The sequence below is a fragment of the Camelus dromedarius genome, chromosome 2 (genome assembly GCF_036321535.1).
Source record: "Camelus dromedarius isolate mCamDro1 chromosome 2, mCamDro1.pat, whole genome shotgun sequence".
NCBI classification, from domain to species: Eukaryota; Metazoa; Chordata; class Mammalia; order Artiodactyla; family Camelidae; genus Camelus; species Camelus dromedarius.
Genome location: NC_087437.1, coordinates 27,019,033 through 27,034,674, shown reverse-complemented (window position 1 = coordinate 27,034,674; position 15,642 = coordinate 27,019,033). Strand labels below are relative to the sequence as shown.

Here is a 15,642-nt window from a genome sequence, read left to right as displayed (position 1 = left end):
TATCATTAAAATCTTAATTTATTTAGTCTTTACCAAATATTATTAGCAGCTTTGGGGCATCAATAAACTTAACTATCTGTGGTTATCTCTCAAAGTATTTCTAGGCTCTTTCCTTTTACTTATCAGTTTAAATATTAGCTCTGGAAAATGAAAACCTGTATCAATGAAAATGAAATAAAAACAACTTCAACTGTAAAACTGATGAAAAAATTGTAATAGACTCTGAAACCGAATATAAATTAGTTTTGATAGCTGAGTGTCTTGGATCATCAGTACATCTTTTTTTAATCATATGAGTGAACAAGCAAAACAATCAAGACTCGACTATAGCAAAATAATCATAGTTCACGTTTTCAGCAGCAAAGGCATAGTTCAACATTAAATTATTAGGTTTATTATTTGAAATCTCAAAATAAAATGTTTTACTATTTTCTATTTTTAAAGTCTATATTTACTTTAGAACTAGTTAGAAAAACTTTACTTCAAGTACTACAAATAATATAAACAATATATTTAGTGCAACCTGATTTTAAGGCTTTTCTTTAAAGTTTGACAATATAATGTTTTAGAATCAAGGAAGCCATATTATATATTCAAAAGAAAAATTTCCCAAATATGCCTTATAAATTAATAAAGGACTTGTTAATTAGGAACTTATAACAAAGCCAACAATGACTAAATGCAAAATGTCTTTATTTGTTTATATGGTAAATACTGTCCCTTACCAAAAAAACAGTGACACTGGTCTTTCAATCTGTCAAGCTTAACTAAAAAAACCATGTGTCTCTTTTCTATATCATGGGTTGACATAATATAGAATGCAAGATGTAAAAATCAACTTAATAGACATTATTAAATAATTTCACACATATGCAGAATCTTGGATAAATGGTTAAAATTGTAAATGAACATTAAATGTGAGCACATGGATATTCCATGTACACCAGTTTAACAGAAAATGTGTTTGTACTGATTTATGGTAACCAACTTGCTTTCTGTGAATCTTTAAATACCCAGTTCCAAATCTTCCAGCTCCTGGAGAAGGGCTTTCTCTTTCTGAATCTTCTCCAACTAAAAAAGTTTAAAACAATACAGTTATTAAATAAGAAATGAAATAATTATTGGATCTATAGCTATACAGCAAAGGAGAAAAAAATTTAGAGAAAGTATTTCTGAGACTTTATCAGATCTACTGGTAAACACAGATTAAAAAAATACAGTTTACAAACAAGTTCTAATTTGTTATTTGGTATGAATCAGGGGGCAAAAAACAGAGCTGTCTTAATGCATCCCTTTAGGTCTAATAAATTTTTCACTCTACACTTGGGCTTCAAAGTGCTGAGGAAAGGAGGCAGGAAAGGGGCAAACAGGACAGTGTAACCAGATACAGGAAGAGAATCTTCTATTTGTCTATCATAATAAACTGCCTTTATTTTCAGCAGCAAAGGCATTAGTATGCCTCACAGGAAATAGGCACTCCCTTGTTCACCATGACCCATATCATGTCTTCCCCATCCTCCCCTGCTAAGAGTAAAAATGTTAAAAAAAAAAAAAAAAAAAATGGCGTATGATCTTCAAAAGAAGTTTTAAAATCAATACGCTATTTACCTGATTAAACAATTGCTTATAATAAAAAGGGGAAAGGTGGTAGTGACCATGAGCCCAAACAAAAAATGCAGAAAAGACCTGATTTTTTTCTAGCTGTTTTCCAGTTGCTGCTTGTTCTTTCAGTTGTTCGATTGCTTTCAGTTTCTGCAAACATCAAATATGAGTCAAAAGGAAGGAAGAATAAGTAATTTTAGAATGCAAATTTTCTTATTAACATAACAATTCAATCATATAAATGTGAAACCTGAATAAGGAAAATCAATTATCTTACATTTGTATCAAGAATACACTGTTAAAATGCTAAGGTAAAGCTACGTTTTAAAATTAAACGTAAAATTGGGTATGTTAAGAACATGGACTCTGGCAAAGTATTTTTCAAGATTTTAATTATCATATATGTAAATCTATGTGTATGTACACGAATATATATATGTAACTATATCACCAATTTCACCATCTCACTGTACCTGACTGGTGTCTTTGGGCTTTAAGAGAAACTCCATAATGAAGCCTGGAGAGGGCTCTAGAAACCTAGATTTTTACCTCCAAGGCTACCATCATGAACTAATTACAATTTGACAATCAACTGAAATTCCTTTTGTTTCTGTTTCTTCATCTTTAAAACTGGGATAAATATCTGTCCCTATCTGTCTCACAAATGTCTAATGAAATAGTGAGTATAAAAGTGCTGGCATATTTCTGTACAAATGTAACATTATTTCTTATTACTCCAAAAATCAATATAAAAACTCTAAAATCCTTTAGCCATCTGTGAAGAGAACCAAAATCAGTGCCATTGCTGTTACAGTATTTCACAGTGAGAGAGCAACCATGAGAACTGCTACAAACTTCTCAGATTCCCATCTTTAGGCAGCTAGGCATTGTTTTCTTTATGTAATTCTCATGTATTTCTCTCAGTAAACACATCTGCTTTTCACTTAAGCTTCCCACCTTCTTTAGGTTCTTGATTTTTTTGTCTATCTCAGGGTCTCCAGAAGTTGACTGAGAGAAAGTATTTCGTGGTGTGCTCTGTGGGGCGGGAGTAGGTGCCATGTCTGGACTTTTGTCATTTCTTGCTTCCTGCAGGAAATATTTTCAAAAATTAAATTTTCTAAAATGAAATCATCAAAGGATTTCAACCAACATAACCTTGGTATACAAAATTCAGAAACCAAAATATGATTTTATCTTTATATAAAATGTAAAGAAAGGATTACCCAAAAAAAAAAATTCACTTTTGACATCAGATAAAAAATTTTTAAATTTAGTTGTTTGTAACCAACTGAGAATATTAATTTTTCTAGGAAGATTAATGTCATAAATGTGAACAACTATTAAAGTTAAGTGAAATATGACATAATTTTCCTCCATATTTAAAAAAACCAAGAATAAGTTAAAATGTCTGTTATTATACTTAAATTCTGGTCATTCTCTGGAAGGTCGTATATGGTAAGATTAAATTTTGTTTCAATTATTTTTGGTAAAGTTGATAAGCTTACAAAATCATCACATTTTAAAAAGTACCTGGTTAAGTAATATACATCCGACTCCTTTATCTTTGGTTCCTTAATTCACAGTCAGGGATAAGAAGCTCTGATCAAGGTGAGATCCTGTCATAGATTATTTACCTTTGTTCTAGCACACAGTCATAACTTATACTAACTCTACCCAGCTGTCTCAAAAATGCAAATTTAAAGGATTATCTTGCAAGTAGAAAACTCTTTGCCATCACTGGGAAACACGCAAAGAGCAACTCCATAATGACAGATTAGTGCTATCATCTTCAGTAAATAACATGCTCCTGTGGGTGATTATATGGTCGTAAGAGGTGGGGTAGGGTAGGGGAGTTGTTTTTTTAATTATTATGTTTTACATTAATAGCACTGATTGCCTTTTCAAAAGAGCTAGAGGGCTATCTTCAAGAAAGTCAAAATATTTTAATATTGATTTTTCTCAATAAGATATACTGATTCTATGACCCTCCTCCCAAAATTTTATGTGCTCAAATACCAGAAAAACACACAAAATAAACAACTAATATTTTATTACAAAGCGATCTTAGCTCAGTATCAGTAATGGGCATATTAAAAATATCTTCTGATAAAGAGGAAGAAATATCACTTATAAAAATAGGATTCTAAGTTGAGTGGGTTTCAGAAGGCCTTTAAATCTCAATTAGAAAGAAACTTATACAGCCAGTATATAAAAGAGTATGGAGGTTCCTCAAGAAACTAAAAATAGAGCTACCATACGATCCAGTAATCTCACTTCTGGTTATATATCCAAAGGAAATAAAATCATTATCCCAAAGAGGTATCTGTGCTCCCATGTAAATTGTGACATTATTTATTGTAGCCAAGATATGGAAACAACCTAAGTGTCCATTAATGAATGAATGGATATAGAAAAATGTGATATATATACATACATATGTATACACACAGTGTAGAATATTATCTAGCCATGAAAAAGTAAATCCTACCATTTGCAACAAGATGCGTGAAACTGGAGGGCATTATGCTAAGTGAAATAAGCCAGAAAGATAAATACTGCATGGTATCACTTATATGTGGAAGCAAACAAACAAACAAAATCAAACTCATAGAAACAGAGTTGAATGCTGGCTACCAGCAGCTAGTAGGGTGGGAAAAATGGGGGAGAGGTTGGTAAAATGGTATAAACTTTCAGTTGTAAGATGAATAAGGTCTGAGTATCTCACGTATAACATGGTGACTATAGTTGATAATACTATATTGTATTAAATACAGTAACTGAAATTTGCTAAGAAAGTAGAATTTTAAGTGCTCTCATCCCCAAAAGTAAATAGGTAAGGTGATGAATGTGTTAATTAACTTGATTGTAGGAATCCTTTCACAATGTATACCTGTATTATATCATGTTGAACACTGTAAAATTTTTGTCAGTTATACCTGAAATTATTAGCTGAAAAAACGACGACGACAAAAAAAGGACTCTTGGCTACCAATAGTTATAAGGATACTACCAACCTGTAATATTCAGGGCCAGCAGAGGTCTCCACTCACTCTGATGAAAGGCTTCTGCTTTTATACTATAACGTCTAATACACGGACTGGATCATTTTACCTGGAATGACCTAGGCCTAGGCTATTTAAAGATATTTCTGGAGATGAGATATATTAACTACAGAAGAGCACACTGATTTTTAAGCCCAGATTTTAGCAGAATATGGTTGCATAATGAAATTCTATACCTTAAAATAGTAACTGCCTACCAAAACACATAAGTAACCTAGAACTGTCACAATTCAAGCATTAACAGGCAAGACCAAATTGTCTGACTCTCAAAAATGTGGTTACCACAACTTTACTAACCAGGTATTTCCAGCCTAGCTGGTATCACTAGCACCATAAGCCACACACCATAACACTTGTCAATTATTATGCTGGTGTGTAGTTTACCAACTACCAAATCATATAAAAAATTATTTTAGAACAATTCCATTGTTTGGGTACTTCTGGTGTTTAGATTCCCAGCTGAATAATTTCCTCTAGTAAAATGGCTTTACAGTCATGTAATTTCTGGTCTCTTAACAAATAACATACTTTCAAGAAAGCAAACTATACAGCTTCACACAGGTTCCCCAAAAAGGGTCTGTTGCAAGTAACATACTACATAATCCCATTAGGGTTTCAGGTTTTAAGGTCAGTTCCACTTTCCTAAGTCCCATGTTATATATATGGGACTACTTAGAAATTCACAGGCAAATACAAAAGAGATGTTCTGTCTATTTAAATCTAATCCAACTACATTTTATAACATAACAATCAAGTAAGTTTTTAGGACTACAACTCTTTAAACTTTAAGGCATAGTACTAATTTAACTGGTTTTGTCTGTTTTGTTTTGAAGAAGTGCCCCAAGTACCTGCTTTGCAGCTTTCTTAGCTTCATGCTTCCTTTGATTTTTAAGGGCTGTTTTTGATAACGGCTTCTCATTTCCTGGTTGTGGTTTCATATTCTGAGGTAGCTCCTCCTCATGCTATGGAAAATGCAATAAATGATTTTGAAATGGAATTCATGTTTTTAAAAACATATACAATAAATTACACAATTTTGCTAGTACAGGATAAACTTTCATTAAATTTATGTTAAGTTCACCAGCAAAGAATATTTCAAAACTTTTTATAGTAGGCACACTTCAACTGTCAAGATGGATATAATAAGGATCTTCCTATTAGTTGATATGTGGTAACTTTCAGTTATATAAGAGCTGGCAAAATTCACTTTAGTTTTGTTTAAACAGTGGAATTTTTGTGGTGCTGCTACTAACACATGATTCTTATGAAATTAAATATTAACAATAGCTTCTTCTGCAGTCTTTATGGATCCTTTTTGGACTACTGCCAACAGAAACCCAGTTGCCTCATCTGTTTTCTTTGCACAAAGAATCATTTGCTAGATCCTTACTTGCAAAATCAGAGATTAGAAGGTTAAAAATAAAAGCAACTGGAAAAACAAAAACAGACAATGAGGAAATAAATCAAATAGGAAGTAACTACATAGTTATAAATCCAGAATTAACATAATGAAGGGGCCTTCAAAAAACTAAATGACTTGTCAGACTATACAATTAAAACAGACAATCATTTCATCATTGGATATTTATATAACTATCAACTACATTCAACAACAGAAAGAGAGTGAATTACATACGGGATCAAGAAGGATCTAATGTAAAACACAGTGACTATATTTGATTAACACTCTACTGTAAACTGTATAACTGAAGAGAGAGTAGAATTTAAATGTTCTTACCAAAATAAATAAATAAATATGATGATGAACGTATTAATTAACTAGATGAGGGGAAACCTTTTTACAATGTATATATATGTCAAATCACCATGATGTACACTTTAAATATTTTATAATTTTGTATGTCAATTATGTTTCAATAAAGCTGAAAAAAAAAAGGTACTTCCAGACAACATACAGTATAAGTAATGGCACTACAACTTATTATCAGATTCCTTTACTTATTTATTGCTCTTCACATTGCTATTGTCTTAATGTTAATTGTCTTACACTATGATACTCAGCACGTCAGAAGGACCAGATCTCCATGAAGTTTCTTGAGTTCTAGATCTCAGATCTGTATTGTACTTATAAGTGTCAAACGGGCAGGGCTCAAACATTTAAGATATAGAGGAGTAAGAAACCATAAAATGACTTTATCTTAGCAGCTGCATTAACTATTGCAGGCATCCAAGTTCTATATGTGGACATACCCTACTTGAAACCCACATCTGTAGAACAGACAAATTTGGATGGCAAGCTTATTTCACTTTTTTATCCTCACTGCACACAATGTTAGTTAAGATATACTAATATTTGCTGAACATTTGTTTTATACATCAAAATTCTTTTAATAGTGGGCTCTTCTACAGTACTTTGCTTTGGCTGAAAAGGTTTCTACTCATGAGAACTTAAGAAAAAATGACAAAGCAATTAAGAATGATGCAAAAGAGGATGAGTTACAAGTGTCTTCTACACTATGAGCATCATGTAGCCACTGACAAGCTTTCACTTCAGATGGAAAAAAACCACACAGCGACCATGGATCTGAGCTTCTCTGGCCTCAGTTCTATGTGTCTACTGTACCCAATTTCATCCTTCTTAATAAAGTTTGTTTTTTCAACTATATTAATTATTATGAGATTGTTTTAATGAACACATTATAAAAGTAAAGTTTTTCTGGAAAGCCAAGAAATACTTTTAAAAATATAATTTATACATGCATTTTTTACTTATAAAAAAAGTAAGTTTTTTCTCCAGGAGGAAAAAAACAAGCATCTTTTTTATCCCTCCTTCTGCTATGTAACCCTACTCATCTGTGAAGTTATCGACCAGGCTATCTTTGTTTCTAGTAATTTCTTGACACTGTTTTCTTTGCCATTTAGCTCTTTTCTGGAATTAGATACGAACAAAATTTTCTCACTCACAGGCATGTAGTTTCTCCAACTAAAATGATTTGATAGAATCACATAATCACCATGTTACATACAAAAGCAAAAATTTATGGCAATATTAAATGGTGAAAAATTTTGGTTTTAAGTTCTTACTTAGTTTTTTCACCATTTTCAAAATATTATCTTTCTATATTAGTTTCCTCCTCCTACCAAAACAAACTAGTTGTATGGATCAAAGAATAAAAATACACACTAATTCAGAATGTCTTCCTCTTGTGCCAACTTACACAGATTTGGAAAATAGAATGGGTTAAGGTCACTTCTGTGTTTTATCTTAGGTAAGGAAAATTTCAATAAAGAGATAGAACAAATCCTAAAACTACAATATCCTTTATTTTTTATCTAAATACAAAAATCATAAATAGAGCTTAATTTGTTATATAAGCTTTTATATATTTTTAATGCATATAAAACAACAAAGATATTTAAACAGAACATTTCAATGAAATCAATGCAATCAAAATGCTACATTCTGTGGAGGAAGAAGAGGTGCTCTTTTGTTTCTGTTTTTGAGAGGGTTAAGAGTGGCACAAGGGAGGCACAGGAATATCTATCCTTTGAAAAAATATCTACTTCCCTGAGTGCCTAATAATTAAGTGATGATATGTCCCCATTTACTTGGAACAGTCCCAGTTTACAACTATTGTGTGATCATCCTTCTATTAATACCATGGATATTGTTCATTCTTAGAGCAACTTTCTTTATTCTTAACCATCATCACAGAAACTCAGGTCATTAATAAATGCTCTCCCCTAAGCTCTGAAATGCTAATATTTTAAAGCAGATTAGAATCTCACCAAGACTCTAGTCATAACTTTACAATAGAGGTGAGGAACTGATGGCCGAAGGATAACAAATGTTTTCCGCTTGACCAGCAGTGTTTTAAAAACATAAGCATTCAGACTTATTTAGTCCTGAAAAACCAAACATTTTTCCAAACTGGGCCTAAAATCTCCTTTGGAAATAATCAGCTACTGCTGCGTAGTTGCTACGGCCTTTAAAGAGGGCACATTCTGTTCCTTTCACCATTCTCTCCTCCTCACCACTGCCTTACACTGTCAGCCCAGCCTGACAGGCATTTAAATTTCAGCCCACAATCCACAACGAGTAAGTCATATCCAGTTATCTTTCCCAGAGATTTTACATTAACTACTTTGTCAATTTAACATTGTGAGCCGTTCATCAGCTTCAGCAGTAGGTCCTCCATGATTTCTACTCTACAGTTTATATACTATCAAATACAAAGTTACACAAGAACATGCATGAGAAAAAGGTCTAGAGAACTCTACACATTGAAACACCTTTCCTACCAAAGTAGTAAATCGTTACGTACCAGTTTGGAATTGGTGACTGGTTTATTTCTTAAAGCTGGGGGTCTATAAGCTGTTGCAACTTTAGGTTCTTCATTGGGTACGTCACTTGGAACTGCTTGGTAAGTTATTGCTTTTGCTGGAAATGTTCCATCTAAAAATGGCTGCCAAGAAACCTGCCATAATTCTGCATTTGATGGCACATCATACTTGTGCAAGATTGAGCCGGTATAATGCCAAATCTTGTACCCGTTATTAACACGTAATCTGGGAGCACACGTGGCTGTTAAAATATGCTCGCCATCTGGGCACCAAGCAAAATAAGTAGAATCAGAGGCCACTGGCTTAGAAATAAGTTTGTAGTTTTTAACATCCCACACTTCCATTTGTCCCCTCAGATTTCCAAATCCAGCCAGTACTAAGATATGTCCATGAGGGCTGTAGTAGGCTGCATTACGAGGACCAGTTCCAAAGTCAAACACAGGATCACACTTCAAGTTGAAAATGGTCGCTTTGGCAGGCATGAAACCATAAACAGCACAAAACTCAGTGGAACTAGAATTCCAAACTACATCATAAATGGGACCATTTTTTGCTAGAAAAAAAAAATAAAATCCAAATTAGCAATAAACAATTACATATAGGAATATAACATTTATCAGCACAAGTTATAATCATATAACACTTGAACATGTCAAACAGTAAAAAAAAAAAAAAAAAACCCAAAAATTTCAAAGTATGTTAAAATTAAAATATTTGTACATGAGGTACTATGGGGATTAATGTATAATCATAAATTTATTTAAGAATCCCTAATGAATCTTAATTTCTTTTAAACATTTTGGCAATGTGGGCTCATAGAAGCATAGGTTATTATTATTAATAAATTTTTTTATTGGAAGAGTTAATATATGCATATAATAATAAAAATACAAACTATATAGGAAAACATGCCACAAAAATAATCCCTCTACACAAAAGCAACCCTGTTATATTTTTTGTATATCCTTTTAGAATATTTTTGTTGAAATTAAGCATCTCCCTTTTAAACACACACACACACACACACACACACACACACACACAAAACAAAGTTCTAAACCTTGTTTGTTTCATTTAATACTCTATCTTGGAAATTTTTCCACATAAGCACATTGAGCTCTGCCTCATTCTTTTCCAGTTGCACCACATTCCATTACAAACTTTGCCGCTTATTCTCCACTGCTGAGTGTACACAAATACATCTATAGGAGAAACACTGCCTGGTCAAAGGGCACATACAATTACTTGATAATGTGCCACCAAAATGCCCTTTGAAGTTGTGCCAATTTATACTACCAATAGTTTTTGATAGCACAGATTTTCCCCTCACACTCACTCATACTGTATAGTTTCATATTTTTATCTTTGTCAATCTACTAAGTGAAAATTTGTACCTTGTTTTCTTTTATTATAAGCTAAGCACCTTTTAATATATTTTTACATAATTTCATTTATTTTTCAGTGCACTATTTTTTACTGTCCCATACCTATTTTTCTCTCTAGTTATTAGTCTTTTATTGATACACTTGGTATATTAACAGAATATACTCATACTCATCCCATCTGTCTAAAAAAAGCTAAATAACAATTGGGGGGAAATTAATTTATGGACTCTTTTCTTCCTCCAGTGTAGAAATCTATAACTGTATATATTAAAATTGACCTCTTTTCCTTTATGACTTCTGCTTGGTTTAGAAAGTCTTTTCCTACTTTAGAAAAATATTCTCTCATGTTTTCTTCTAGTTCTGTAGTTTTAGGTATAATTTTTGGCCCAATTGGTAAATAAATAGCAATAATAACATTTTGTTCCAAATAGCTAGCCAATTATCCTCAAATCATATATTAAATGATCACTATTTTCCCCCACTGATTCAAATGCTGACTTTATTATATGTCAATGGCTATGGAAGTATGGATCTATTTCTGAATTCTGTTGTGTTCCACTAATTTACCTGAATATCCATAAGCCAGAACCAAATTACCTTAATTACAATTGCCTTATATTTTAATATTTAATAGTATCAGAATTCCCTCTTCCTTACTCTTTTTTTGCAAAGCTTTCAAAACATACTTGGCATGTTTATTTTTCAATATCAACCTTAAAACCAGATTAGATTATCTAGTTATAAAAAAGAAAATATCCTGGCATTTTAATTTAATTTTTAAATTAATTTGGAGAGAAATGACATCTTTGTAAAATTCTTATTAAAGGTCATAGTTTGCACCTCAGAAGTTTTAAAGTTTTCTTCTCATCAGTCATATACCCATCAGCCATATATATTTCTTGGTTTTTGCTGCTGTATATGGGATCTTTCCTTCTATTATGCTTTTTAAGAGGCTGCTTATACTATGACTTCATCTTTATGAGCAGAGATGGGATTCTGTTTTCTCCTTTCAAAAGGGTATATGTATTCTTTTGATCAGTTACATTGACTAGGTCTTTCAGAATATCAAATAGTGGAATGCAGAGTCATCCTTGTTTTGTTTCTGATGGGAATACACAGTTTTTCAAAGAAGGGTTATCTTACACTTATGTATTCAATTCAAAATTTTAAAATTATGGAGTTGCCAGAATTTTAAAACTGTATTATTTTAGTTAATTCATCAAAACAAAAGATGAAGTGGTAACATTCCTCAGTCTTGAAGATAGTGCTAAACTCAGTAGAACTATTTGCTGTCATAATTAGTTAAATAGTCCCCAAAGAGCTACTACAATGGAATTACCTCACTTAGCAAGTTCCCTGCAAAAATGCAACTAATTGGATTCTGTCAAAATATGGTATGATGTTTAGAACGATTTTAAGTTTCTTAATTAAGAGGGATTTTATTTTAAAGGTGATTAAAATAGATGAGTTCTATCACCTGATCAAATATTTAGACTGTATCATCTTTATGGCAGTCTTACTTACTACATCGATTTCACCAAAGACCGCTGGAATACTCACGTAATTGCACCACAGCACTCTCTCCGTTTGTGGCGATGTAGTGCAGCGTTTGTTCCCCATAGTAGGAAGCTCCTGTCTTGTCAACATCTGTACTAGCTATTACCAACACAGCAGTAGCTGGAGGAGTAAAAACTTCAATTAGATTTAAAACACAAATTAACCTCATGGTGATGAGAAAAATATTTAAAAATGCAACAAAGCACATGTGAAGTTTCATTAAATAAGCATTGACACTTTTTTCTATACATACAGGAATATATATCTAAATTAATACTTGATAAACAAAGTGGGAGATAAAATATATTTATCATACCTTTTTTATTCCACAGCATTGTAACCTTATCAGCCTTAAAGAAACTTTTATTGGCCAAAGCTGCATGAGGTCCGTCAAAGTTAGGGTACTGATATAATCTAACAAATGATGGTGCACCCTTACTTCCTGGAACATAGACAGCCACCTGAGACACACAGACATGAATCAGTACTAGTTTTTTTGAAGCATATAAAGTAAGAGGGACATATTTTTAGAGTCACTATAAACTAGGAAAAAGCATGATATCATAATAATCCACAGAAACAAAAACACTAGCAAGTTACCTTGTATGGCTGGGGTCCAGGTGATAACACAAAATCATTAATTTTTTTCAAATGTAATTTATTTGCAATTGTGTCTAAAAAAAGTAAAATGGTTTTAAATTAATAATAGAAATAATACTGTTATTATCAATAATTTCTAATAGAAATATGTAAAATTCTGAATGCATTACAAAAGGTTAATATAACTATACATGAATACTGCTCATTATGGTCCCATGTAGGTAAGGCAGAGCAACATAGTGGAAAAAGCATGGAGTGGGAGCAAGACAGACTTATGCTTGAACTCCTATTCAGTAACTACTGTGTGACCTTGGGCAAGTAATGGCATTATATACCTAACTCCTATTGCACAGTACCAGGCACACAGCAGGTATTCAATAAATGTCATTTCTCTTCCCTACAATCTCTGAAATAGTCTTAGAGCCCATTTGATGGGACAGATGATCCTAGCCTGCTACTGTAGAATGTGGGTATGAAAATTCCATTAACTAATGTGACAAATAGATCCATAACAATGGTATCACAACAATAGTAACAATGGGTGATATTTACCGAGTGCTTACTCTGTGCCAGGCAATCAGAACCCATGTTTTGAACAATTCTGCTCCCCTGGTTAATGGGATCAACAATTACTCTTTGTTCAAATTCAGAAATCAACAGCTGTTCAAAAATAATATGCCAAGCTGCCAACCTGGCAGCCCCCTTCTTTTGGCATATTCATGAAGAGGCAAGTAAGAAAAGCCAGCGAGGACCCCAAAACAGTGGGGCAGAAAAAAGTCTCAAAAGCATGAAAATGTAGTGTACAGCTATAATGATTGTCTGGATGGTGCTCAAAATCAGCCTGCATGCCACCTTTGGTACGTGTGAACAGTTACCAATCTGATCTTCCTCGGCTTATTGATGGGGTTATATCCCAATAAGTTGAAAATATTGTAAGCTGAAAATGCGTTTCATACATCTAATCTAGTGAACATCACTGTTCAGCCTCGCCTACCTTCAATGGCTCTGGAAATTTACATTAGTCTATAGTTGAGCGAAACTACTTAACACAAAGCCTATTTTATAATAAAGTGTTGAGTATCTCATGTAATTTATTGAATACTGTACTGAAAAACATAATGGCTTTATGGGACCAGAATGATTATAAGCAAATCAATTGTTGACCCTTGTGATCACATGACTGACTAGGAGCTGAGGCTCACTGCTGCTGCCAGCATCACAAAAGTGTATCATACTGCACGTCCCTAGCCCAGGAAATCATCAAAAATCAAAGTACAGTATGTACTGAATACCTATCAATTTCACACCACCATAAAGTTGAAAAATCATAAGTCTAACCATCATTAAGTTGGGGACCATCTGAACTGAAAAGTGTACTGTCACTAATGAAATACTCTAAGGACAAAAGCAACTGCAAAACTTTCTTCTTTAAATTATTTTTAGTAATCATGATATTGGTGTTACTGTTGGTATTGCTATTCTAAGAATACTATGTGGTCAATGTAGAACAAAGTAAATGAGTAATTATGTGAATGTGATGGTCTCAAATTATCACCCCTGGTATCTCAGAAAACCAGATTCTTGGTGCTGGCAAAAGGCAATACAAATATATAAGATAAGAAAGGGGAAAAAAAAGGCCTGATCAAAACAGTAGCAATGAGAACCCCCTACACCCAGAATGTGGTCTCTAAATACCATTTTCCACTAAAAGGGAGCAGAGTATTTTGAAGAACTGGCTGATTCTAGGTGTACAGCAAGAAACATACAAGCTAATGCTAGAACAACTTGTTTTACCATATGGCAAAGAAGTCACTAAAGACTAACTGACCAATGATGGGACAATTTAAGCATCAATAAGAGTAATAATTAAAATGGATTGAAACACATCATGTATGTTTAAATTCATAGTTCATAAGATTGGGGGGGTACTAATTACTTGCAATAAAGATTGCTAGAGAAAGAATTCATTTTATTAAAAGTGATAAAGGGGAAGAATATCTTGCCTTTCCCATATAAATGGTATCACTAGGTAACCAAATAGCAGATGCGGGAATTTCTCTCTGTAGAGGTAGCAGAGCTAATAAATGAGAGGAGGAGGAGGAAAACTATGTTAATCACCATTTACAACACTCATGAAATAATGGATCTAAGCATGAAACATTAATGCCAGCTAGCCATATAAAATTAAAAATAATAGAAATTATGTGCTTCCTCATCTCCCCACCACTGCCAAAAAAGAAAACAAAACAAAACCTTAAAGCTGACCAACTCTAGATCCAAAGAGCTATTTATAGGAGGGAAATGAACATGTTAAATTACAGAATGGGATAGAATTATAGAATAGCAAAATTCAAACTACGGTAAAATATATAAGACAAGTAATCTTGTCTCTTAAATAATAAATTGCAAAGGGGGAAAAATGGAGAGGAAATCTATAGCTTAAAGAAACTTAAAAGATATATAAATCAATTAAAACGTGAAGGACCTCATCTGGATCCTGAGTTTAAAAATATATATAGGTAACAACTGCAATTATTAGAAATTTGAACACTGACCAGATATTTTATAACCTGTGATAATGGAATTGTGGCCAAGTTTGTTTTTTTTTAAATTAAGAGCCCTAACCTTCAGAGATACATACTGAAATATTTCCAGATAAAATTATATGATGTCTATCATTTGCTTCAGCAGGGAAGAGATGGTAGGTGGCTAGATGTGAGGATGAGGTAGAACTGGCAATGCGCTGATGATTATTGGGACTAGGTATGTACTTTTGTGTCTGAAATTCTACACAATAAAATATTTTAAAATTTGTATCTCAGAATTTCAGTAGACTAAACTCAGAAAGAGGTATTCAAATGTCTTAATTTAACAGTAGTTATTAGACAGCAAACAGTTATTATAAAAGAAAATCTTTGTGTTACAATATTTTACTAGCATTTAGACTTAGTTACTTAAATGAATTATTGTAACAGCAATTATTAATATATTAACAGTATTTAGGAGAACCATATGATGCCATAAAAAGCAATAAAAACTGGACATATTTATAGTAAATAATAAAATTATTTCATAACTCTTTCCATACTAAAATTGTTGTTTTCAAAGAAATGAACTTCATTGTTAACATT

At 32.6% G+C, this 15,642-nt stretch overlaps 1 protein-coding gene across 1 annotated transcript in view; it reads right to left on the bottom strand.

Annotated features, from left to right (window-relative positions):
* The window catches only part of EIF2A (eukaryotic translation initiation factor 2A), a 40,424-nt gene continuing 24,782 nt past the window's right edge, over window positions 1–15,642 (bottom strand). The window contains exons 7-15 of the mRNA XM_010986848.3: window positions 15,600–15,642; window positions 12,512–12,585; window positions 12,228–12,372; window positions 11,915–12,031; window positions 8,951–9,522; window positions 5,513–5,626; window positions 2,560–2,688; window positions 1,687–1,752; window positions 1–1,071 (exon numbers count right to left, since the gene is read on the bottom strand). Of these exons, the coding sequence (XP_010985150.1) occupies window positions 1,006–1,071; window positions 1,687–1,752; window positions 2,560–2,688; window positions 5,513–5,626; window positions 8,951–9,522; window positions 11,915–12,031; window positions 12,228–12,372; window positions 12,512–12,585; window positions 15,600–15,642 (1,326 nt within the window). The 3' untranslated portion in view covers window positions 1–1,005. The remainder of the gene's footprint in view (window positions 1,072–1,686; window positions 1,753–2,559; window positions 2,689–5,512; window positions 5,627–8,950; window positions 9,523–11,914; window positions 12,032–12,227; window positions 12,373–12,511; window positions 12,586–15,599) is intronic.